This window comes from Ostrinia furnacalis, unplaced genomic scaffold (assembly GCF_004193835.3).
Source record: "Ostrinia furnacalis isolate ACB-3 unplaced genomic scaffold, ASM419383v2 OfSCF0048, whole genome shotgun sequence".
NCBI classification, from domain to species: Eukaryota; Metazoa; Arthropoda; class Insecta; order Lepidoptera; family Crambidae; genus Ostrinia; species Ostrinia furnacalis.
The window spans coordinates 316,690-343,067 of record NW_021130287.1 but is presented as its reverse complement, the minus strand read 5'-3'; the positions used below and the strand labels follow the sequence as shown (position 1 = coordinate 343,067).

The following is a 26,378-nucleotide window of genomic DNA, read 5'->3' as shown; positions in this document are numbered from 1 at the left end:
TGTTCGCTCGCATGTGAGGCCTTGTCGAATAGTACTCTTGTAGGGGGCAATCGTGCGTGTTTTGTTTTCGATGTAAACTCGCGGAGATGAACAGGCCTGGCAGCACCTCTCCCCGCCCAGTCTCCCTGTCTGTATGTGCGTTGCGCGCGCATTTCGTCGCCGCACGTCGTTTCAACCGTGTAGCATGTCGTTCAGATTTAATTGTAAATAAAATGACGGAGCGTCACGGCTCAGTCGTCGCAGGATCCACACAATGCTCGTGTGATACAGTCAGCGTCCAATAGTTCGTGACACCCAAAATAGCCAAACAGTCCGTCACAACTTTGTCATTGGACGCGCGACCTGTCATTGGCCTTTGATCGCGCTGGCGATGGCGATCTGCACGCGTTGGTGTGGTTGAAGCTTTACAATGAGGGCTATCGTTTTAGCGCTCACCAGTTTGCGCCACTGTAGAGTAAGGTCCTGTCACTTGCTAGTAGCGAAGACAGTGGCACCAACTGGTGAGTGCTAAAGTGGTAGGAGGACTATGCATTTGCACTCATGAAGATGGCGCTACTGTAGAGTAAGGTCCTGTCAATCGCCAGGGGTGCCAACTGTCAAGTATAAAAACGATAGCCCTCATTGTAAATAGAATGACACACAATGCTCGTGTGATACAGTCAGGCTGACTTGACGCTGACTCAGTCAGCTGATAGTACGTGACACTCACTCAAAGTTGCCAAAAAGTTCGCAACACGTCTTTGTTACAATTAGAATAAGGTTGTGTTATCAACTTTTTTACCACTGGGATCAAGAACTATTTGGCGCTGACTGACTGTATCTACACAGATTTTTTTATTTAAGGAATTACAAACAAACATGTTACAGTAATGAACCGTACCTTCTTGGCGAAGGTGAGGTAGAGCTCCTCGATCTGGCGGAACTGGTCCTGCAGCTGCAGCAGACGCTGCTTGCGCGCGGCCGAGTCGGCCAGCAGCCGCTGCCAGCGCGCGATGACGTCACCGTGCCGCTTCACGATGGCCGCCGTCTCGCCGTGACGCGCCTCTACCAGCTGCTCCTTTAGTGCCGTGATGTTCTGGATGCCCTCGTGCTCGAAGGCGGCGAGACCTACACGGAAGGTAAACGATTAGTAAATAAAGAAATATTAAATAAATATATTTTTTTTTTAAATATCTTTGGACAATCTCACACAGCGCCATCTAGCCCCAAAGTAAGCAATTAATATGCTTGTGTTATGGGTGCTATAGTTCCAAAATACTGGACTGTCCTGTCGATGACATTGACAGTGGGGCGCCAGACAGATTTTTGCCATGTTGGAAACCCTGTCGTGGCTAAACGCAATCCGCGAGAGCCAGAAAGAAGAAAAAAAAAAAAAACCATATAGTTGAACGATGGTAGTGCCCCCCTGTCATTGAGTTTGGTGGGACAGTTCAGCGTGGGATAGCTTACATTATAGCTTAACGGATATACTACTTATATATATTTTTTTTAAATACATACATATTATACATAGTAACACCCAGTCCCGTCACAGAAATTAAAATTCATCATTTCAATTTCTGCCCGGCCGGGAATCGAACCCGGGACCTCTCGGCATAGTAGTCCGTTCTGAACCACTACACCAAACGGCCGACAATAATATTAGCAAATATTAATGTTGTCATAACCACGACGCGAAGTTAAAGACCGTGTTTTGTTAGTTGATTGATAGTTGAGTCACAAGTATCATGTACAAATTGTTCTGGGACGCAGCTCACTGCACGTTGAATTTGCAAGTCTTAATATGAGGATTATAGAATCGGTAGAAAGATTTGTATTGTCTGACGCTTTGAAAGACAAACTCATTAACAGATGACATAATTTAATGATAAGTTAAAATAACTAGAACTCACGTGTAATCCCACACCAAAAAATATAATAACAAGACAAAACAAACGTTTAGGTTGAAAATAGGTTGCACAAAATTTATTGATTCGTAACCTGCAACTCGTTTGCAGATTTAATCTGCGTACGAATTGCATTGATGGAAATAATGAAATGAGACGTAGGAAAATGTTCCCTATAGCAAGTTTTTAACAAAAAAGTCGGCATAAAAAACTTGAAGTTTTTCTGGAATGACTACTACATTTTTGGGAGCTGAATCTGAGTTCCTTACCCGCATCGAAGGTGTCCTGCTTGGTGAGCAGCGTCTGCACGGTGGACAGGTCGCGGCCGAACTCGTCGGAGCGCACGTGCGTCTCTTTGTCGGCGATCCACGACTCCACCACGTCCGCCTTCCACAGAAGCTGCAGGTAGACTGAGTTGTCCACCAGAGCCGCCTTGCAATCTAAGCCATGAGTTCCTTACCCGCGTCGAAGGTGTCCTGCTTGGTAGCTAGGCCAGTGACTCTTTTTTTCCTGTGTACCCTTGGTTGTTCCCTTGATGGTACAGTGTGAGTTCCTTACCCGCGTCGAAGGTGTCCTGCTTGGTAGCTAGGCCAGTGACTTTTTTTTTCCTGTGTCCCCTTGGTTGTTCCCTTGATGGTACAGTGTGAGTTCCTTACCCGCATCGAAGGTGTCCTGCTTGGTAGCTAGGCCAGTGACTCTTTTTTTCCTGTGTCCCCTTGGTTGTTCCCTTGATGGTACAGTGTGAGTTCCTTACCCGCGTCGAAAGTGTCCTGCTTGGTAGCTAGGCCAGTGACTCTTTTTTTCCTGTGTCCCCTTGGTTGTTCCTTTAATGGTACAATGTGAGTTCCTTACCCGCATCGAAGGTGTCCTGCTTGGTGAGCAGCGTCTGCACGGTGGACAGGTCGCGGCCGAACTCGTCGGAGCGCACGTGCGTCTCCTTGTCCGCGATCCACGACTCCACCACGTCCGCCTTCCAGAGTAGCTGGAGGTAGACTGAGTTGTCCACCAGAGCCGCCTTGCGACCTAAGCCAGTGAGTTCCTTACCTGCATTGAAGGTGTTCCGCGGACCACCTTTCGGGAACCGCCGCTGCACTAGAGCCGCCTTGTGACGTGCAGCTAGGCCAGTGACCCTTTTTTTCCTGTGTCCCCTTGGTTGTTCCCTTGATGGTACAGTATGAGTTCCTTACCCGCATCGAAGGTGTCCTGCTTGGTGAGCAGCGTCTGCACGGTGGACAGGTCGCGGCCGAACTCGTCGGAGCGCACGTGCGTCTCCTTGTCCGCGATCCACGACTCCACCACGTCCGCCTTCCATAGAAGCTGGAGGTAGGCCGAGTTGTCCACTAGAGCAGGGTTTCCCAATTTTTTTTGCCAAGGAACCCTAATTGATTATACTTTTCCTAGCGGAACCCCCGTACTACTCCGCCCGCACGCCCTGCCCCTCCCTTGAGCGTAAACAAGTCGGTGCGAGCGAACAACGTCGGTCACGAAACGTGGGATAATATTTTTTACGGAACCCTTGCGGCCGTTCCACGGAACCCCAGGGTTCCGCGGACCACCTTTCGGGAACCGCTGCACTAGAGCCGCCTTGCGACGTGCAGCTAGGCCAGTGACCCTTTTTTCCTGTGTACCCTTGGCTGTTCCCTTGATGGTACAGTGCGAGTTCCTTACCCGCATCGAAGGTGTCCTGCTTGGTGAGCAGCGTCTGCACGGTGGACAGGTCGCGGCCGAACTCGTCGGAGCGCACGTGCGTCTCCTTGTCCGCGATCCACGACTCCACCACGTCCACCTTCCACAGAAGCTGAAGGTAGACTGAGTTGTCCACCAGAGCCGCCTTGCAACCTAAGCCAGTGAGTTCCTTACCCGCATCGAAGGTGTCCTGCTTAGTGAGCAGCGTCTGCACGGTGGACAGGTCGCGGCCGAACTCGTCGGAGCGCACGTGCGTCTCCTTGTCCGCGATCCACGACTCCACCACGTCCGCCTTCCACAGAAGCTGCAGGTAGGCAGAGTTGTCCACCAGAGCCGCCTTGCGACGTGCTGCGAGGCCGGTGAGTTTCTCCAGTTTGGCCTGCCAAATGAATTGTGATTGTGAGATTTGTTGGTGTTAAAATAGATACATATAATTTAGAATGAAGAGGTGACGAAGCATTGGCAACAACTTAGTACACCTTAGGGCTCACGCACACAACGTTGTCACAGGCGCCGTTAACGCGCGTTGGTTGCGCTGCTAAATTAGATAAGTTTGTTGCAAAGGTACATTTGTGTCGGTGCCTGAAAATAAAACGCAGTATGCAGGGGCCCTTATTGGCCTGTATTTTATCTTCAATATACTTGACTCCCGACGATCCTGGTTAATGCCACATCATGATGCTACGGCATATTGTATACTTTGATTGATGTTGCAGCTGTAACGAGCATTCGTCGTGCACGTGCGTCACTAGGGTAGCCTATGAGTCCTCGTGTTACCTGCAGGCCGTGCATGCGGTGCTGCAGCGCCTCGGAGTGCAGGTTGCCGGCGGCCAGCAGGCGCTCGGCGTCGGCGGCCAGCTCGGCCACGCGCTCGCCGCGCCCGGCCAGCTCGGCCTCGAGGGCCTCGTGCTTCTTCAGCAGGCCTTGCACGGCCGCCATGCTGTCGCCGCACTCGCTAGCCACCACCAGCTGCTGCTTCTCGCTGACACAGACAGAATGTATTATTAAAACTTCCGCCACTTCTTCTCAGCATCAGCCCATATGTTGTCCCGAAGTGGTGGTAGGGCAAGCGATATTTGGGACGTGTAAGTGCCCTGGAAAGGGCCTATGTACTGAATAAACTATTTGAATTTGAAAAAGATGACGTTACACAGCCGACGCACTGCGGGGTTATTCCGAAAAATGTTATCCAAAGTTTCTAGTATTGCCATCCCTCTCAGGCAAAGTGAGATGCCTGCATGAGCGACAGTGACAGATAGACCCGAAACTACGTAAACGGCGTTTCGGAGTAGCCCTGCTGTCCTTGCTGCTCGGCGAGCTTGAGCCTCAGTTCTAGTATACACAAACAACGCCCGGCCCGGACTCACTGCTTGAAACATTGACACCTTCAACTTCCTCCTAGGAATACATGAGTCTCTTCCAGTTTTCCAGAACACTTAAGTTAGCCCTTAAACGACCAAAACCAGTCAAAGTTGTCCATTGTTTTTGGATTTTAAGACAAGGGTGTAAAATTGAATTTATGGTGGGTACTATATTCCCATAGCCTTATCAAGCCACTCGGTGCGGTGCGGTGCGGTCGCGGCGCGGCGCCGGAGCGGAGCCGCTGCGGCGTCCTGAATTTAAAAATCAATGATATGCCAGACGGTGCGTTCCGGCGCCATAAAGATACTAACCTATATACATTGTATAACTGCCTAAATTGTAAGACCTAAAATGTGAATGCTAATGTGGTTATGCAAAATAAACTATTGAATATTGACTATTAACCTGATCCAGGCCTCCTCCTCGTCCAGCTTGGCCAGGAACTGCTGGTAGGCGAGCGACTGCTGCAGCTTGGCGCCTCTCTCTGTAGCCAAGGCTTGCAGCTCGTCCCAAGCTAAAGCCAGCGCCTTGAGCCGCTGCTCGATCTCGGGCACGCCGAGATTGGACACGTCCATCAGCTTCTCGCCGGCCTCCTGCACGTAGAATAAATAGTAGTAGTATCTATACTAATATTATAAATGCGAAAGTAACTCTGTCTGTCTGTCTGTCACGCTTTCACGCCTAAACCACTGAAGTAATTTTGATGAAATTTGGCATAGAGATAGTTTGAGTCCCGGGAAAGGACATAGGATAGTTTTTATCCCGGTTTTTGAAACAGGGACGCGCGCGATAAGGTTTTTCTGCGACAGACAAAATTCCACGCGGGCGAAGCCGCGGGCGGTAAGCTAGTAAGTAATGAAAGCGCCGGTAGGGTAAAAATATTGAGGCATGTAGAGGCTCCTTAAGAGTAAAGTATTTGACGATTTGTAAGTACCATTTAAATAGTCTATACAACTAAAGACATTTTGACTGTGACTTTGAAAATTACTGTATTTTGTATTAATTACATAAGCATGCGAAATACCATATTTGCAACAAATGTATCTCGCTTGGTAAGCTCGGCGCCGGATCGCCCGTCAGCACCCGACACAATCACAAGGCCTGCTGAAATTAGCAGTGCGTGTGAATCTATGAAAGCAACCGCACGGCCGCATGCGCTCGCTGCGCGCCGTTTCGTGTTCGCAACTTCAATTAATTTAATGATACTCATAAGAAGGCTCAAGGTTACCCAAAGAACTTATGATCGGAGTTTAGGCCCCCCACTAGGTGGACCGACGAACTGGTGAAGGTCGCGGGAGGTGCTTGGATACGGGCGGCGCAGGACCGTTCGTTGTAAAAATCCTTGGCTTCACCTTTGTCCAGCAGTGGACGTCATGTGGCTGAAACGACGATGATTTCGCCTGCTAATGATGCTAATTAGTCCATTACCTGCACGCCCTGGATGGCGGGCTCGTGGCTGGCCAATTCGGCCTCGAGGCGCTTGTGCTTCTTGAGAAGGTTCTGGACGCCGGTCAGGTCACGACCGTAGTCGTCTGATGCGACCAGAAGTTTCTTTTCCCTGGGATAATATTTAAACATAAGTTATAAGGTCATAAATTTCAAATTATTGACTGTGTTTGAAAGTGTTTTGTCAACCAATAGCACTCTTCCAGGTCTTCAACATTATAGATGAGAAGTCATTCTATTTTTTTTGTCTGTTGATTTTTTTGTGAACCATTGACAGTTTAATGTTTCCCTGGGACTTATACTGATGGAGATTTTATTGGCGGTCAATCGAGCTGTAAATCCTGTCAGCACAGAAGGTACAACAGTGGGAATAGTTCTGTACGTGATTTTGATTTTTAAATTGAACTCCTACAAGAGATGAAGGATGAACCTCTAACTAAATTAACAAAATAGTTAAAATTATCAAGATTTCGATATACATACTAAAGTCTGGTCGCCGAGCACGTAAAATTTCGTCCAATGGCCTCAAGCTACCCATCCTTATTGCTCGCGCGTAATTATATTGCAGTCGCGACTGTGCGACGGGCGCCCGCAGTGAGTGTGCGAGCGCAACAGCAATATAGTCATAGTAATTACGCGCGAGCGATAAGTATGGGTAGCTTGGGGTCATTGGACAAAATTCTACGTGCTCCCGGACCAGACTATATCTTGGTGCAAGGGTACTGACTTGATCCAGGACTCCTCATCAGCGATGTCCCGGAAGAACTGGTGCAGCGTGTTGGCCTCGTGCAGACGCGCGCGGCGGTGCGCGGCCAGGCTGCGCACGCGCTCGAAGCGCTCGTTGATGGCCGAGCGCCGCGCGCCGATGCCCGCGCTGTCGAACTGACCGCTTGAGACCAGAGCGTCCGCTTGCGCGTTCATGTCTGGTGGGGAAAGATAACTTTAATACTCTCTTCTAGTCTACAGAAAGTCTAACAAAAAAACTGCGGCATTTTATACACAGTGTCCCAAAATTCAACGATAAGCCGGCGCCGTAGGGTGAACATAGTCATGATCTCTGAAGGCGATTAGAGTCCTCAATCCGTGTCAAATGGGCATTTTGTAAAGCCTACTCCTCTTTTACTGCTGGACAGAAATACCTAGTTGAAAAAAATATAATTATGATATACAACAGTTCAAGAACTACATTTGACACCTTAATTTCGAACTCCTGCTATGATATTCTGATTAATTTCGTTGCAGGTCCAATAACAATATAACTCTCCCCCGGGACAAACTTGACCTTCACTGGTTGGGTTTTTAATGGCAGTCAAGCTGTAGATCCTGGCTAGTCATGAGTTCGAGCGGTGGGAATAGGTCCCTTTAATCCAAAGCCTGGTCCGTGAGCACGTAGAATTTTGTCCAATGACCCCACACTCACTGCGGGCGCGCTCACTGGTTGCTCGCACACTCACTGCGGGCGCGCGTCGCACAGTCGCGACAGCAACATAATTACGCGCGAGCGATAAGGATGGGTAGCTTGGGGTCATTGGACAAAATTCTACGTGCTCACGGACCAGGCTTTACCAAACGTCAAGCGATCACTGCTGCATCGTGTGTATTTGAAGTAGTCTAATAATGTGATTTCCACTGTACAAACGACAAATCGTTTATTACAAAGTAGCCGCCATTACATAGTTGTTATATTGCAGCTGTGACACTTATCAACAACAGCTCATTTAGTTGATTTTAGTTGATTTTCAAATAAAACTGCCTTAATCTTAAGAACATACCTTGGATTCTATCCTCATGAGCCTGAATGTCAGCCTCAACCAGTTGGTGTTTCTTCATGAGATTCTGAACTGATGCCAAATCCTTGCCGGAGTCTTCCGATGTCAACAAGCTTTCAACCTAAGGATATGATATTTTTAAGTACGAGTACTGAATCAACATTATTGTATAGTTTTTGAAATTTTAGGAGACAAAAGATGTTAACTTTATGAAATGGAAAAAGTGCTATAACTTAATAGTATGTATAGTTCGCAGTAGCCTGATTACAAATCAATCATGTAGTCTAAAGGCCCTATTCATTAGGATATCATAGCAGCGCCAGCGGTTGCGCCACAGTGGTATTTTAAGATACCAAATATACCTAATCGCTACATTTTTGGTTGCGCAACCAAGTTAGGAGGTACCCTTCATATAACTGTATGCATTTTGCTGGTGGCAGGACTGTGTGCCACCTCTTTTTTCTGCCTCGCCTTATCCAGTTACGCGGGGTCGGCTTTCCCAACCATTCGCCGCCATTTGATTCTATCTTGAACTGTGGCGCCACCATGGTGTTCTAATGTTATAAGGCACTAAGTTACACGTTGCATTTGAATTAGTCTTACTTCTTCTCAGCACCAGCCATATGTTGTCCCGAAGTGGTGGCGGGGCAAGCTATATTTGGGACGTGTATAAGTGCCCTAGAAAGGGCCAATGTATTAAATTAATAATTTTGAATTTACCTCTCCGAGCCAGAAGTCGAGGTCCTTGACGGCGGCGATGTAGGTGCGCTGCTTGTTGGCCTCCTTCAGCTTCAGCGACTTCTCCGTCGTCTTCTGCGTCAGGAACTCCCACTGGTCCGCGATGGACGCCAGGCGAGCCTGTCGACACATACAATATTGTTACTCTCTAATCTCTATTCCAATAAGTTTAAAATTGTTACAAGTACTATACCTATAACACGGTTCACAAAATGTAATCAAACAAATGAAATAAAACTGTTACTTAAAAGTTGGTAAAGTAAATTGGCTGGGAGAGCGCAGTCCCGCGTCGAATGTCATGTCAGCGTCGTCGCAAGTTTTATATCACAACTACTCGTGTAGTTGAGCGAAGTAAGATAGTGTAGACAGCACTTCAATTAGCTTCAAGTAACCTCGCATATCTTCGTTTGGCTTCAAATGGTTGTCGGGAAAGTGCCCTGAAGCATTTTGAAGTTTGAATACACGGCTAACGTCGTCGAAGCGCCTAAGTGAGTAGTGGCTGAGGTATTAGCGTAGGCTCTAGTAAAAAAGGTGAGGCCTGCATTGCCAGCACGGACTGTTGGCGGCCAGCGGAGGCCTGGCGCTGCTGGTGCTGGCGGGTGCTGAGGAGCGAGGTGTGTAGTGTACCTGCACGGCGCTCTCGCTGCCGCTGCACTGGCCGCGCGTGACGAGGTTGCCGCCCATGGCCAGCACGGACTGGATGCGCTCGGCGTTGGCGGCCAGCTCAGCCTCGAAGGCCTGGTGCTTCTGGTGCTTCGACTGGATGTTGGCCGGGTCCTGAGAAATACCATGAATTAATGGGAGAATCCTTGATAAAGAAATAAGACTAACATAAATAATTAAGGAGAGAAACCTTGCTATATGATAGCAGGGTTACTCTGAAAAAAGTTATCCGAAGTTTCGAATGTTGCCATCCCTCTCGCGCAAAGCGAGATGCCACCACGAGCGACGGTGACAGAAAGACCCGAAACTACATAAACAGCGTTTTAGAGTAGCCCTGCAAACTACTCGGACAGCTGAAGTAGTAGGTCAACGAGCAAAAGCTCTCAAGGTAGTGACCTAAGAGTTTACAGTTTGTTTCTTCAAAAGCTTTAACTCAAATAGATTATATTTTTATAACAAGTTAATTTACCTTGTAGCTCTCCTCGGTGGCGAGCTGCAGTTTCTCCGCGATCCAGTTCTCCATCTCATCGGCGTCGCGCGAGAACTGCTGCAGTGTTTGTTCATCTCCCAACCTGGCGAAAAGCAATATTATTAAATAAAAAATAGACGACTGAAATTCCAAAACCTCCGAGTTCGTTACACTATACAGAAGAAGTAGACCTTACAAGGTGCGAGCGCAATAAATTATTAATTGCAATTTAATTATGAAATCACGTGAACAACTGACTGATGCTTTAAGAAAATGAACTCATGGTATTTACCACACACCTGGACCGCTTCTCAATGCGCGGGTCTTTGAGAATAAATCTATCGTGACCAAGTGGTCCCGTGATCTGGCTGATGCTACAGGAAAATGAGCTCAAACGCCACGAATGAAGCTACACGAATGTGAACTCTAACGCCACGCACCTGGAGCGCTTCTCGATGAGCGCGTCCTTGAGGTGGCGCCAGCGGTCGAGCACCTGGCGGCGCTTGTCGTCGATGGGCGCGGCGGCGTAGTGCTCGGACGCGATCAGCTGGTCGGCCAGCGTCTGCAGCTGAGCTATTTTTTCCTCCTGTTGACAGAAGAATAAATATATCATGAGATACTGTAGTTGTTTCCGTAGTAGCATTGGCGCGCTAAAGCTGAAGGTACACACGGCCACACTGTTAACTATCCATTTCCGTTTTTGCTCTCATCAAATGGTTATTCTTTGTGATAGAACGAAATGACATGACCGGCAATGAGTAGTTAACACTGTTGCCGATAGTACTTGTGCTCCATCTTAGCTTTATACTTCATTCAAAGACAGGTTGGCGATGAGATCTTTGGATTGAGCGCCGTTATTGTTTACAAATCACTCTCCTCTCTATCCACTTGCACTGTGCGATTGTCGTTGTGATAAATTAATGTGATGATTCTTCATTTTACATTACATTTTAATGGTAGAATTTAATAGGAATGAAAAAATTTACTGAATATTTACCAGTAAAGGATTGAAGTCCCAAAAAAGAGTAGAATGGAATGAGATCGCAGTCCATTTTGTGAATCAGTAACGCTGCATGGACCAGCATGAAATTCTGTCAAGCTAGTTCAAATTTACGCGTTTTAACTTATCGATGTTTCGGGAGTTTAAATAGCATTTAATTTTGATCTGAAAGATCCGCACTAACGTTATGACGTAGACATGAGTCAACTTACGTGCGCGTTGATGGGCTTATAATAATAATAATAATAACATCCTTGAACATTTTACACTGCGCCTCTAGTCCCAAACTAAGCAAAGCTTGTACTATGGGTACTAGACGACGGATATAAACATACTTAAATACATTTTTTTTGTAAATACATACATATTATACATAGAAAACACCCAGACCCGTCACAGAAATTAAAATTCATCATTTCAATTTCTGCCCGGCCGGGAATCGAACCCGGGACCTCTCGGCATAGTAGTCCGTTCTGAACCACTACACCAAACGGCCGACGAAGTTCTCGTGCATTAAGAAGTGTTGATGGGCTTATCGAAGTTTTCGTGCAGTAAGAAACGTTCCACATCACAATTCGACACTCTAAAAAGTCTCTATACAAACTTACATGAGCGTTGATGGCCTTGTCAAAGTCCTCATGCTTCTTAATGAGCTGCTCGACATTATCCGGCTGCTGTGCGTCGGGCTGATCGGATTGTGTGGGCGCGTCTTGCGGCGCCAGGAACGCCTCGCGCGCCGCCATCCAGCCCTCGGCTTGCTCGCAGTCGCGGTAGAACAGCTGCAGCTCCAGGTTCTGGTCCAGCTTCACGCGGCGCGCTACCCAAGCCCTGGGAAATTATGGTGCGGTTGTAGATATTTTTGCTCAAAAATAATAAGTATAGTCAATCAATTCTGAAACATCAAGCAAAAATCGAAACTAATAACCCAGTATTGATATTTATTTTATTTATTTACTAGCGGCCGCCCGCGACTTCGTACGCGTGGATCCCGTTTTACCCCCTTCATCTATCTTACGCGGTTTAGATTTTTTCATACAAATGTTTTTTCCCGCTAACTCCCGTTCCCGTGGGAATTTTGCAATATACTGTTATAACTAAGCTTTAAGTTTACTAAGGTACCTGCATGCCAAATTTCAAGCGTCTAACTTAAGCGGTTTAGATTTTTCATATAAAAGGATTTTCCCGCTAATTCCCGTTCCCATGGGAATTCCTAAGTATCCTATAACCTGCCCAGGAGTATGAAGAATAATTGTACCAAATTTCGTTAAAATCCGTCTAGTAGTTTTTGTGTCTATAAGGAACATACAGACAGACAGACAGACAGACAGACAGACAGACAAAAATTTTACTGATTGCATTTTTGGCATCAGTATCGATCACTAATCACCCCCTGATAGTTATTTTGAAAATATATTTCATGTACAGAATTGACCTCTCTACAGATTTATTATAAGTATAGATTATTCATTATTGAGCAATTACATATTTGATCCAAATAGCGTCCTAAATCCTCTTTAGGTTTGTCTAGACACTATAGTTCTCTATACAAATAAAAACAAACGTTTTAGTATAAGCATTCACAACACTTTCCGATATACAAAATATTATTTCAGCGAGTGCGCACTACAATGACGAAAGACTCGACGTTCGATCGCGTAGATAATACACAAACCCTCGATAGTAGTGCCCTCCTGTCAATGTCATAGCTGAGACGGTTCAGTATTGGACAACTATAGAGGAGTGCTACGTGTCACTGTTTCAATATCTTATGAATGAAATGCAACAGCGAAGATAGTCTTTTAAACAGAGTATATGAAAAGATTCATACTTGAGAACAGATTTATGCCAGTGATCGGTAGAATGTACTGAACTAATCACAAGCTTATGTTTGAATTGTATTTGGATCTGCTTGTTTATCTAGGGTAGGGACACACTAAAACATCTGGAACGGGACTATTCCTACTTCTTGTTCCCACCGCTGCAAATCCCGTGTAGCCAGGATCTACAGCTTGACCGCCAATAAATTCCCAACTAATAAATACGCTAAAAATGGACTAGCGAATAACGGAACATCTGCATCGTCTAATGCCCGTTTTCACCATCAACTCCAAATTTTTTAGTTACCCCTATGAAAACTACTTTCCTGTTGTGTTACCATAGGGGTCACTTAAAATTAGGGATTGATGGTGACAACGGGCGTGAAACTCCCATTATTCCTGTAACATCAAGGCTGTACTCACTTCTCGAGCTCCTGGCGCGCGTCGCCCATGGTGTTAAGCTTCTCCTGGATGTCGACGGAGGCGTAATGGCCGCCCTGCAGCAGCTGCTGGCCGAATAACTCCAGCGCTTGGAAGGTGCCGGCGCGCGCGTCCATTTCCGTGCGGTGCTCCTGTATCATAAGTAGCTGTTAGACCACTGCCTAGTGCGAGTCTAGCCCGACAGTACGAGAGTTTAGACTTCGACAGAAAGCATCGCAGGTTTTGCGTCATTTTGCAAATGTATGGGTTGCTGTTAGACCGCTCCATACTGCGAGTTTAGTAGCCCGACACGGTACGGGACTTTCGACATGAAGTTATTGGATAAAATGCTTCGATTTTGCTATTGTAATGGTGCGTCCACACTGGGCGAATATGCTCGCGCGGCAAACTCGACATCTTGCTCACTCAAGAGCAGGGTAAGCAGGATGTCGAGTTTGCCGCGCGAGCATATTCGCCCAGTGTGGACGCACCATAAGTAGAATTCAATAGAAAGCCTTATCCCAGTTTCGTTCTTTTTAAAACTATTTTGATTGATAGAAATCCGATCAAGCCGATATCATCCAATGTATGCCATGTTATTACGCGTCTTTCACAATATCAAATACAGCACGTTTGAGCCATCGAATCTCGAATATTTACTTGATATAACTTTGATTTTATATTAAGAGAATCTTGGATAGGATACCATTATCTTGGAAATATCGTTTTTTATTGAGAATACGAAAGAATAAAAAATATTTTACAATCGTGATTAAAATAATAATAAAGGTGAAACAAAACGAATGAACAGACAACGAATCACAAAACACACACTTAAAACATTTCAATATAGAAAACACCTCAGACAACAGAACACGCAAAAAATAAAAAGAAATAGGAAATTCATTAAAATATGAATGGTAAACCTTTAAAAATGCTACGGCAGTTGGAAAGTAAATAATTACAATGTCGTAACATTTTTATCAGCGAATAACAAGAATTTTATAATCATAACATTGACCTGCATTGTAAAATCAAAGTAAAATTATTGTTTTGTTAATATAAAAATCTCGTGGATATTATGGTTTGTGTTAGAAAATCAACATCTAAAACCCACTGAAACATTTTAGTACATAATTTCTGTGTCACTATGGTATTAGGAAGAGGACCTAAAAGAGCACATCGACAGAAGTGTAACTTTTGCCCCTTTGCATACTGTGCGAAGGGTTGCCAGATTCATGAGCATGTTAATAACTACTATCACCAATGAATGGACTAAATTAGGTTGGTTTTTACATGAAAATAATGGTTATGAAAAAGAAAACCGTTTTCTTTATGGGTTTATACTTTATATCTACTATTGATTCTATTTTAAAGTATCTACAATACAATAGCTGGCAACCCCTGGGTATTATTATAACGACAGTTAGCTGGCACACATGCGTGCAATGTACCTGCGGCAGAATGCCGTACCGCGCGTCAATCTCCAAGCGCTGGCTCTAGAAACAGTCAACCTGTGTTACTATCCTACGTCACACACCTATTTACAGCCTTCTGATGAATGGGCATGGGGAACTTACCTGTAGGCTACAATACATTATTTTATGCAAAACAAAGCAGGTATTTGACTGCAATCACACCTGATGTTAAGTGAGTTGCAGTCTAAGATGGTACCTGCCCTGTAGCAGCTAAATCTACATTTACCCCTTTACTAAAGCCTGGTCCGTGAGCACGTAGAATCCCGTCCAATGACCCCAAGCTGCCCATCCTTATCGCTCGCGCGTAATTATATTGCTGTCGCGACGAGCGATAAGGATGGGCAGCTTGGGGTCATTGGACGGGATTCTACGTGCTCACGGACCAGGCTTTAATAAAACTTACACGCTCGGTGATCAGTGTTTTAAAGTGACTTTTAGTATGGAAATGTCATTTTAAAACAGTGATCAACAACTGTGTAACTTTTTATTAGTAAGGGGGTTACAGTTTAAGAGAATTACAAAGACTATTTATTATTATGAGTTTAAAATGATTTACTGGACTGGATTGGAATTATAAAACCGTTCAAAATGCAACAGGCTATGGTATTTTATAATGATCAGTATATTTTATGTTTAATGTGAATACAGGCTATTGTAAATTACCTGGTGTCTCTCCAGCAAGGCCTCGGCGCCGGTGACGTCATTGGCGAGCTCGTCGGAGCTCACAAGCGACATCATAGAGTTGATCCACGCCATCAGGTCGCGGTAGTCCGACAAGAATCTGAAAATAACATTATTCTTTAGGCGCGAATCGTCATGACGTTTCATTCTCGAAAGGTCGAGTGGAATGAGGGCTATCGTTTTTATACTTAACAGTTGGCACCCCTGGCGATTGACAGGACCTTACTACAATGGCGCCATCTTGATGAGTGCAAATGCGATAGTCCTCCTACCATTTTTGCGCTCACCAGTTGGTGCCACTGTCTTCGCTACTAGCAAGTGACAGGACCTTACTCTACAGTGGCGCTAACTGGTGAGCGCTAAAACGATAGCCCTCATTGTATGGACGTGCATCTGCTTGAAGATGTGAACAAGTCAAAGATTGGTTAAAGACTGGCTAGATGTATAAAGGAGGACACCGTGGTTTGGCTGAAGCTTAGGTTTGTGGGATGGGATGTGGCTCACTTCCACTTATCCGCACACCTCACCTCGTTCGCCCCGTTTGTACCAGGGCATCGATGTGACGTCACGGCTGCCAGGTGCGCATGTAACTCGACCGGTTTGTGTGTGTACATAATTTATTCCGCTGTATCCCAACTAATATTATAAATGCGAAAGTAACTCTGTCTGTCTGTCTGTTACGCTTTCCCGCTTAAACCTCGCAACCGATTTTGATGAAATTTGGCATAGAGATTGAGTCCCGGGAAAGAACATAGGATAGTTTTTATCCCGGTTTTTGAAACAGGGACGCGTGCGATAAAGTTTTTCTGTGACAGACAAAATTCCACGCGGGCCAAGCCGCGGGCGGAAAGTATGTAATAAGGTTCAAGTTCTAATACCTCTGCAGGTCGTAGGAGTCGAGCAGCTTCTCCTTGCGGGCATTAGCACGCGCCTGCAACTGTTGCCAGGCCTCATTGATCTCGCGCTGCTTGCTGTACGTAGCGTCGGCCGAGTGCCGTGTGGTCTAGCTAGGTGATAAGGTTCAAGTTCCAATACCTCTGCAGGTCGTAGGAATCGAGCAGTTTCTCCTTGCGAGCGTTGGCACGCGCCTGCAACTGTTGCCAGGCCTCGTTGATCTCGCGCTGCTTGCTGTACGTAGCGTCAGCCGAGTCACCGTGCGTCGACATCAGCCGGTTGGCTGTATCGTCCAGTTGGCGGATCTTGTCACCTAAAGCTGCTAAGTCGCGTTCTAGGCCCTCGTGTTTGCCTGTAATACGAAATATTCATTTGGAATACGAACATAATCTTATCGGCATAAGAGTGCAACAGTTACAACAACTATTGGATCATCCACAAATTGAAGAGTGCTTTATGACCTTCCATCACAGGGGAACCAGACGTAGGTTAGCGTACCATCCCTATATTGTCGACATTCCACTAGTTTGCTCTAAGCGGTTCGATGACTCTTTTATATTGCGAACAGCTAGGGACTGGAATTCGCTGCCCGCTGCTGTCTTTCCGGAAGACTATAATCTGGGCCTTTTCAAGGCGAGAGTGAATAGGTACTTATAGGGCAGATATGTACCATCCTTGACTGCATCCCACTTAACACCAGGTGCGATTGTGGTCAAATACCTGCCCTGTTACGTATAAAAAAATGTACAGGCCCCTCTTTCCCACTGGGCAGTTTAGGCACGTGCCCAGGGCCCCGCGACCGAGNGGCCTTAAGACCTTTTTCCAGATGATAAGGGCCCCCCCCTTAATCCTTAAATGCCCAGGGTCCCTAGTAGGTTAAAGACGGCCCTGAAAATGTATGGTCTTTTTCACGCGTTTTTTAGTTCGCCTGATGTAGCACAGAGGGTATATAGTTCCAAAATACTGGACTGTCCTGTCGATGACATTGACAGTGGGGCGCCACCGTCAATACCGAATCGCTGGTTCAGATTTTTGCCATGTTGCAAACCATATAGTTGAACGATAGTAGCGCCCCCCTGTCATTGAGTTTGGTGGGACAGTTCAGCGTGGGTCATCTATACTCACGCTGCAGCGTCTGCACAGAGCGCAGGTCCTTGCCGAGGTCGTGCGTGGCGAGCGCAGCCTCCTTCTCGGCGATCCAGTCTTTGGTCTCGTCCACGTCGCGGTGGAAGCGCTGAACTTCGTGCGCCGAGCCCAGCTGAGCGGCGCGCTCCGATGTCAATTGTTGCAGCGATGTCCATTTCGAGTTCAATTCCTGTACAAATTAAACACACATTAATTTATAAACCAAGGAATTCATCATTGACGAACGCTAAGGGCCTTGTCTTGGCGGATTGCAAGCGTCTGGGCGGAGTAGCGGCGCGGCGCGGCACGCCGCGTGTCCGCATTTTGCAAGCATTTTGGCGCTCCACTTGTAATCCGCCAGTGTGGCAAGGCCCTAAGGGTCTCCGCTAACACGCCCGCACGATTAATCTATGTCGGAATATAGTACAAGCTGTGTGCGTACGTTAATAGGCGAGAGTAAGCGGCCACGCGCATGTTTAAGGCCCTTAAAAAGGTCGTGTTTTTAAGAGCATCTCTAAGCTAATCCGGAACTGAAACAGGAAATAAAGTGCTGCAAGCTGGTACACCAAAACATGCACAAAACGCACAGAAAAGTGCACATTTCAGGCGACGACCGTTTATTAAAATCTAGGTGACATCCTGAATGAAATTTTAGGTTCTTCGTAAAGACACCAGCTCAAGATGTGAAACGCAAAAGAAATTATGTCACTATTCACAACTTGTGATTCATATCACACTAAACCAAGTAAATTGTTTGTGTTGTGAACACAATGGTTTATGTTAGCTTATTTCGTTTACAATAAGCAAAACGTGCGCGGAGCATAATCTGGTTTAAATACAACACCGCCCAACAATAAACTTTGTGTAAACAATGAGATCATCTAGCGGCGTATAAATACTGTCAGATGTTATCATCGTTCTGTGTTATCAATGCAGTTGCAATTTCATTGATATGAGAATCATAGTTTTGAAAGTAATTCCTCTGTTTTCGCAACATTTATATTTTTTTGGTTGATATGATTTATAAGCAAGGACTGTTCAGCTAAAGGCTGATTTAGGTATTTACTATAATCGAACAGTGAAAATAACTAACGGGTCCAATCTAACTAAATCGTCATACAACCTCGATAAAGTAAGATAAGTTTGTTCAGACGGCATATCAATCTAAACACAGTGGCGTCTTATCTCTTTGTAATACAGACTATTTACACAACAAAAATGTATAACAATAATGTGGTTCAACTGACCTGCATCTGCGTCTTGATCTTGAGCGCGGCCTCGGTCTGTCCGACGGTCATGAGCTGCACAGCGATCTCGTTCATCTCGGCGAGGCGCACCTCGTTGGCGCGCAGGTCGTTCTGGAAGTCGTCGAACTTCTTCTGCATGACTTCCACCTGCTCCAGATCCTCACCCACGTCTTGTACTTGCGCGTGCATCTCCTGGAGAACGAGGAATAAGGTAACATCATGAAATACAGTTTTGTTTACAAATAAATTATCTCTAGTGACTGAGTTTTTTGCGGTGCTTCTTCTCAGCACTGGCCCATTTACTGTCCTGAAGCAGTGGTAGGGTTAAAACTAGGACGTGACAAAGTGCTTTTTAAAACTACAACTTGCATAAATAAATGAGTTTAATGAGAGAGTTTTTTATTAGTTTTTACTTGTTGAAAGTCGTTGGAAGCAACTATACGGATTCAACTTGTAGGGTGTGCTTTTTATTATCCTAGTAATTTTGTTTTTTATTTGATGTATCAGTGATTTAGAGTCACTTTTAATTAGACATTATTTATTTACTTTTTTCTGATTTATTGAACTGTCAACCATATATTTTATTGCTAGCTGGAACTATGATCAATTCAACAGCAATTTATGTCTGTAATATGTATAATATTTTGCGCTGCATCAATTTTACAACTTTGAAGTGACCTTAGTGTCCCTAAGAAAAAAAAAATCAATTTTTTTATTATGTAAAGAAGTTACGTCCACTGGAGTAACTTTCTGAATCTTATTTAGGTCACAGTTACAAAGTCCGCGTGCTTATGCGCAAATCTCCAAATTCGTTAGCATCTTTTTGTTTTCTATTTAGCTTTTTTCAGCAGCATGCTGGCAAACTAATACATGTACGCATTTGCAATGTTTGTGTATTTTCACGTTGAAAGTGTTTCAGATCGCAATATTGTAGATAACAAAACCGCAATATGGTAGATAAAAACTGCTAGCTCATACTGCTAATATTTTTGTTTGGTTCGTCGTACCTTGTCCTTGATCCACGTGTGAAGCTCGGCGGCCTCGCGCACTAGCACGTAAGCCTTGACGGTTTCGTTGAGCTTGTTCTGTCGCTCGCGGGCCAGACCCAGCAGGTTGTCGTATTGAGACTCAATCTGGAAACATATTTTGTGTTAATATTCTACCATTGGTTAGTAAAGTCAGTCAAGATATAAATTGCAGGATCTTTTGCTGCATAAAAAAGTGATAGGGTCAAAAAATTCTATAGGGCTTAATTTGAAGTTTAATTTGTTTCAATTTTATGCTAAGTGAATTGATTTCAAATTATGGTGGCAATATTATGGAACAGAGCCCTGGTTAACACAGTTTCAAAAATTAGCTTTCTACAATACAGTGTGTCGTACAATTGAATACTCACGCGCACGACGCCGCGTGTGTTGTATTAACTTGTTATTTAATTAGCGATACATAAGCTGATGTGAAAGTCAAATAACGATAGCAATGCAGGGAAAATTATGAGCCGGGATTTAAATTTATTGCAGAACTAGAATCAATTCTATTATTTATTATACAATAGCATGCATAGCTAAAAAGTACAGACGGTTATTTGATATACTTTCAAAAACAGGGACACATTCATTTTATGAAAGTTGCTGAAAGTAAATAAATGACTAATGGTCATAAATAGATCAAGTTCAAACTAGCTCCTCTGCTACCTTTATGATGTCGTCGGTCCACCTTAACAGGGAATATGCACCATAAAGGTAGCATGGAAGCGCTGGACGCAGACTGCTACCAATCGATCAACATAGAAAGCATTGGGGGAGGCCTATGTTCAGCAGATGACGTCCTGTGGCTGAAATGATGATGATGAAACTAGCTAGGTTACCTGGTTCTGTCTCGCAGCGATCGAGCTGGAGTCGGCCAGGTTCTGCTGCGACGAGGACAGGCCGGCGTCGATCTTCTTGACGTAGGCTGCCGGTACGAAGCCCTGGCGGTCGTTGACCTCCACCTTCCACCAGTCCTGGGGATGAGCAGGAATTTTATACACATTGTATGTATCATAAATATGAACTATGACCATTGGTTGACGAACTGTCTCATTCATTTCATTTATAAAAATATGTAGGTAAACAACTGAAGATCGTATAAAAAACATTTCTATAGATATTGAATAATATTCAATATTCTATGCAAATTTATGTAAAAAGTTGTTTATGATTGTTTGAAGTGTTTAATTTCGTTGTTTTAAAAAACAACAATGGGATTCCTAAATAAAATTTTCCATTTCACTAATTATTTGTTGCAGCATTTTTAATACTTGTAAAAATATGTCAACACCGTATTCATTTACATTAATTATTCCTTAAAGTAAATGTTATGTATCTAATCTATACATTCACAGTTAACTTTAGCCACGATACCGCTTACTTACTTCACTTACTTGTGACCATTTCTTCTTTTTATCATACCGCCTATCGATCAAAAAGTTCTCGACAAGTAGCACGAACATCCAACTTACGACTATCATTCTAAGTACACTATTATCACTAAACTATCACAGAAACATTCACTAGATAAAGTGCACAGTTTTGACTATGTCATATTATTAAAAATGATTTGAGTTCGGTAGTAAAACGTTCGTTCGAGATGCGCGCCCATCGTGTTATGATGTTCTCGGCGCGTTACATAAACATATTCGGTCAGAAGCGGACACAATGGGCCGCGAGTTACGACTGTCATTTGTCATCCTTATTGGGACCGTCTCGGAGATTTGAATAACACATTATTTTAATCGGTTTAGTTATATCTTATCGCACTTGTACTACGTATAATTGAATTTTAAATAGCAAACGTCAAGCATGAATAAATAGAAAATCAAGTATAAATTATGCAGTTCGTTCAAATAAAACTAGAGCACGTGTTGTCACGAACGAAAACACGAAGCTACTAACTAATACAGTTAATTCGCTTGTAAGTGGTATACACCAGATAAGTCAATTAATAGAACTAAAACTCGAGCGCGGTTGTCGTCAGCACAGCACAACAATTTGTCACAGAATTAGCAATTGAACAGTCAATTGATTGATTTGCATCATTTGTAAACTAAGCATTACAAACGTTTTTATAATCTCAAAATAACTTAGTAAATATTTTCAGATTGTCGTTTTATTGAACACAATCTGAACATAGTTTTGGTATTAAACAGTTGGTTAAGATTGATAAACTGCGATAAGTGCAAAGTTAAAAGAGATATCACTTATGTTTTATCAGTAAATTAGCGTCTCGTGAATTAATAGTTTTTATCACTGCTTCCTAACAAGTGGGAACAGAAAATAAATACTGATAACAAATATAGTAGCAGACATAAATACTGTAGAAATAACCTTGTTTCTGTAATATGTATATTCGTCACACGTAATTTCCATTTATCTTTAGTCTTCCTATACGTCGCTAACCACTGTAATTAATATTTTTATAATGACACCATCATCATCAAGTTTAGTCTCCAATAAAAGACGAACTTCTAATTTACCAGAGGCAATTGAGGGAAAAACGTAACAAAACGCAAGTACATTTTTGTTTAGTTAACAGTTGTCCTGTGATTTTTAAAACATCTTATAATGCATTCTATTATAAACGTAACAAAGTTCATTTCCATTGAACACAAGAGGTGGTCCTAAGACTATAAACTATGCCTACTTATATAAACTGTGCACTTATCACATTATATCTTGTTCAATGTAAGTATTTCCTGTATCTATTAATTGAAAAAGTGGCAGACAGACTTCATTTCTTCAGCCGCTTCTTCTCAGCACCAGCCCATATGTTGTCCCACAGTGGTGATATGGCAAGCTATAGTTGGGACGCGTACAAGTGCCTGGAAAGGACCTAGGTACTGAATTGACAAAGGTGACTGAGTTTCTTCCGCCATTTCTTCTCAGGGTCATGGTGTCCAATTGTCCTGCAGTGTTGATAGGACCCTTTGAGATTTGTACAAATGCCCTCGGAAGTAGGGTTGCCAGGTCGAAAATCAAAAAAGCCGGACTCTAGTCTTCGTTTGGGTGGACATTTTACCCTAAAAGCCGGACATGTGACTGTGAAATTAGTGTCATAGCTCACGAGTGAGTACTGTCATTGTATCATCGGTTGCCCAACATAACATCCTGATGCGTGAGCTTCATATTATTCTGTGGCTCAACTTTCGCCTGGCGCAGCAGGCCAATAAAAAGCCTAACAAAATTCGAACAGGCCGGACAAGACCGTAAAAAGCCAAACATGTCCGGCTAAAGCCGGACGCCTGGTAACCCTACTCGGAAGGGCCTAAATAAATGATTTATTGAATTACCTTGTTGTTGGAGTTGAGCAGCGTGAGCACGTCGCCGCGCTTCATGGAGACCTCGCGCGGAGACTTCTCGGCGTAGTCGTACAGCGCCACCACGCACTCCTTGCCCGACACGTCCACCACCGGCGACTCTTGTTGCTGAATGGAAAATAACCAAATTATGGATATTGGCATGAGGGTCTTGGTGGTAGAAGAATGAGGGCTACCGTATTTGGCCTCACTTAGTTGGTGGCTTTATCGTCAACAGTGGCGGGGTAAGACCTAAATTTGATGTGGGCAAGACAGATTTCGCGAGGCCTTGTTCTGAAGACGGATTTTATGAAATAATAAAAAAAAAACGGGTCAATGGTCTATTCATTGACAGTTTCTGATTTCTTGATTCAGTGATTATTTTTAAAGGAATATTGCGCCAAAGAATAATGTTCGTCACTTAAAACCGTGTTGTTGCTTAATTTTGTGTCTGATTATGGCTGAATTTTATTGAAAAAAAATATTTTTTTATTTTTAACTACAGAAAATATTTTTTTATTTTTAGCTATCAAGAATGTATATTTAATAGTCAATGTTTGCATTTATTGTCATATTGTGATATTGTCATCTCCACCTTGTATAGGTACATTTTTTCAAAATGTTTGATGCGCGAGGCCCCTTGTACCGCGAGGTTGTAGGCGGTGGCCCACGTCGCCCACGCCTTACGCCGCCACTGATCGTCAAGTCCTGTCACTCGCTAAGACAGTGGCGCTAATTGGTGTGCACTGAAGCAGTAGGAGGACTATCGCATTTGTATTCATTAGCTAGAGTGTGAGCGTTGATATAGAACACTAGGGTGGCGTAGTGGCGTTCTTGTAGAGATAAGTCCTGTCACTCGCCAATGGCGGCAACGAGTAATCGCCAATATGGTAGGTAGGTATTGAAGACTTGTTAGATATGGTAAGTCATATCATTAAGCAATTCAAATTTTGTTTCCTGACAATGTACCTATTTATTGTATTGTTACTGTCATGGTATATGAAAAACAACTATGAGTGAAATAAGTATTTTGAGTTGTAAAAATATGTGAAATCTAAGACTAAATGTAGCAATAATAAATTAACATAACTTTAAGAACAAGAACTTTTGCACGTCGCATGCGACAGAATATGCTGGAATTAATTAAATTAACACCAATCTGTAACCATGTTCTTGCAAATAAATGATTTTATTTATTTATTATTTATTTATTAAGAATCTGCTCGAAGACTCTAAACAGTGTTTTAGCGGTTTTTAAGACCAAGAACTATTTGGGGAAGATTATGTAGCAAATAGCCTGGAGTGAATAACTCACCCTGCAGGAGTCGGCCTGGTCCCGCAGCGACTTGATGGTGTTCCCGAAGGCCTCCAGGTCGGACAGCAGCGCCTCGTGCTTCTTGAGCAGGGCTTCAGAGGAGTCCTCGTCCTTGCCATAGTCCTGCGTATTGGCCATGGGTTCCTTCTCCCGCATCCAGGACTCCGCCTCGTTGGCATCCGCGAAGTACTGCTGCGCCTGCAGCGAGTCCTCGAGGTCTTGCTTGCGCTGTTGGTTGAAAGTTGTGTTAGAGAAATTGTAACACTTGTAGTTATAATGGTTGTTGTAGGTGAAATACAGCTGTCAAGACCACTCAGGCAATCGCCGTAGCGATGTTGCACCTGTCACAGGTAGGGCCTACACAAAAATTGCGCTTCGTGGTGGATGCCCGCCGCCTGCCTATCGGTTGCACTGCTAGTAGAAGCACGCGGCGTACGCCCACACCACACCTTGCGAGTGCAATCCTGTCACACGGGTCTGCACCACACCGCGCGCTTTTTAGCGTAGGCGGATAAACAGAAACCAGCCATAGTTCCCATCGCCGCAACTCCTGTGTAGTCAAGGTCTACAGCTTGACCGCCAATAAAACCCAACCAATGAAGGTTAATTTTAAAACAAACCATAGGAGTAACCATTGAAATGTAAGTCTTTCTATCAGAAAGCAGCATCACCCTTTTATTAACTCTGGTGAAAAACCAAAATGGAAACAAGAAGGCAGGAACACAAGACTATTTCCACCTCTCGTTCTCACAGCTGCAACTCTAGTGTAGCCAGGATCTACAGCTTGACCGCCAATAAAAACCTAACCAGTGAAGGTACACGCACCTGCAGCGCCTTCTCCTGCAGCTGCTGCCACTGGTTGTGCAGCTGATACGCGCTGCGCCATCTCGCTCATGACGGCCTGGTACTTGTGTTCGATGGCTACTCGGGGAGGACAGGCCTGGTAGGAGGCACACGCACCTGCAGCGCCTTCTCTTGCAGCTGCTGCCATTGATTGTGCAGCTGGTACGCGCTGCGCCATCTCGCCCATGATGGCCTGGTACTTGTGTTCGATGTCTACTCGGGGAGGACAGGCCTGGCAGGAGGCACACGCACCTGCAGCGCCTTCTCTTGCAGCTGCTGCCATTGATTATGCAGCTGGTGGAGCCGCGCGGCGATCTCATCAGCGGCGAAGTGCCCTGCGTCACGTAACGCGCCCCCATCTCGCCTATAACGGCCTGGTACTTGTGTTCTATCGCCCGTATTCACAAACATTACTATGAGGTCTCCCAGTGCGCGTGGACGCACAGAGTGACACACGAACCAATCACAGAGCTCCATTCAACGCTGTGCGATCGATTTACTGATTCACTCAAGCAAGCATCGTTTGTGAATACGGGCGTATGGCTACTAGGGGAGGACAGGCCTGGCAGGAGGCACACGCACCTGCAGCGCCTTCTCTTGCAGCTGCTGCCATTGATTATGCAGCTGGTGGAGCCGCGCGGCAATCTCGTCGGCGGCAAAGTGCCCCGCGTCGTACAGAGCCGCGCCATCTCGCTCATGACGGCCTGGTACTTGTGTTCGATGTCTACTCGGGGAGGACAGGCCTGGCAGGAGGTACACGCACCTGCAGCGCCTTCTCTTGCAGCTGCTGCCATTGATTGTGCAGCTGGTGGAGCCGCACGGCGATCTCATCAGCGGCGAAGTGTCCCGCGTCGCGCAGAGCGGTGCCATCTCGCCCATGACGGCCTGGTACTTGTGTTCGATGTCTACTAGGGGAGGACAGGCCTGGCAGGAGACACGCACCTGCAGCGCCTTCTCTTGCAGCTGCTGCCATTGATTGTGCAGCTGGTGGAGCCGCGCGGCGATCTCGTCAGCGGCAAAATGCCCTGCGTCGCGCAGGGCGGTGCCATCTCGCTCATGACGGCCTGGTACTTGTGTTCGATGGCTACTAAAGCCTGGTCCGTGAGCACGTAGAATCCTGTCCAATGACCCCAAGCTACCCATCCCTATCGCTCGCGCGTAATTATGTTGCTGTCGCGGTCGCACACTCACTGCGGGCGCCCGTCG

At 45.0% G+C, this 26,378-nt stretch overlaps 1 protein-coding gene across 1 annotated transcript in view; it reads right to left on the bottom strand.

The window, feature by feature from the left end:
• Positions 1-880: 880 nt before the first annotated feature.
• alpha-Spec (alpha spectrin) overlaps positions 881-26,378 on the bottom strand; it is a gene marked incomplete at its 3' end in the record, with an annotated part of 43,950 nt that continues 18,452 nt past the window's right edge. Inside the window, exons 18-40 of the mRNA XM_028305978.1 lie at positions 25,425-25,507; positions 24,330-24,557; positions 23,009-23,143; positions 20,549-20,683; positions 19,689-19,814; positions 18,682-18,873; positions 17,435-17,624; positions 16,451-16,661; positions 15,398-15,515; positions 14,711-14,755; positions 13,260-13,408; positions 11,628-11,847; positions 10,460-10,605; positions 10,020-10,122; positions 9,515-9,664; positions 8,870-9,007; positions 8,153-8,270; positions 7,108-7,303; positions 6,363-6,492; positions 5,340-5,527; positions 4,350-4,554; positions 3,747-3,951; positions 881-1,107 (exon numbers count right to left, since the gene is read on the bottom strand). Of these exons, the coding sequence (XP_028161779.1) occupies positions 881-1,107; positions 3,747-3,951; positions 4,350-4,554; positions 5,340-5,527; positions 6,363-6,492; positions 7,108-7,303; positions 8,153-8,270; positions 8,870-9,007; positions 9,515-9,664; positions 10,020-10,122; positions 10,460-10,605; positions 11,628-11,847; positions 13,260-13,408; positions 14,711-14,755; positions 15,398-15,515; positions 16,451-16,661; positions 17,435-17,624; positions 18,682-18,873; positions 19,689-19,814; positions 20,549-20,683; positions 23,009-23,143; positions 24,330-24,557; positions 25,425-25,507 (3,638 nt within the window). The remainder of the gene's footprint in view (positions 1,108-3,746; positions 3,952-4,349; positions 4,555-5,339; positions 5,528-6,362; positions 6,493-7,107; positions 7,304-8,152; positions 8,271-8,869; positions 9,008-9,514; positions 9,665-10,019; positions 10,123-10,459; positions 10,606-11,627; positions 11,848-13,259; positions 13,409-14,710; positions 14,756-15,397; positions 15,516-16,450; positions 16,662-17,434; positions 17,625-18,681; positions 18,874-19,688; positions 19,815-20,548; positions 20,684-23,008; positions 23,144-24,329; positions 24,558-25,424; positions 25,508-26,378) is intronic.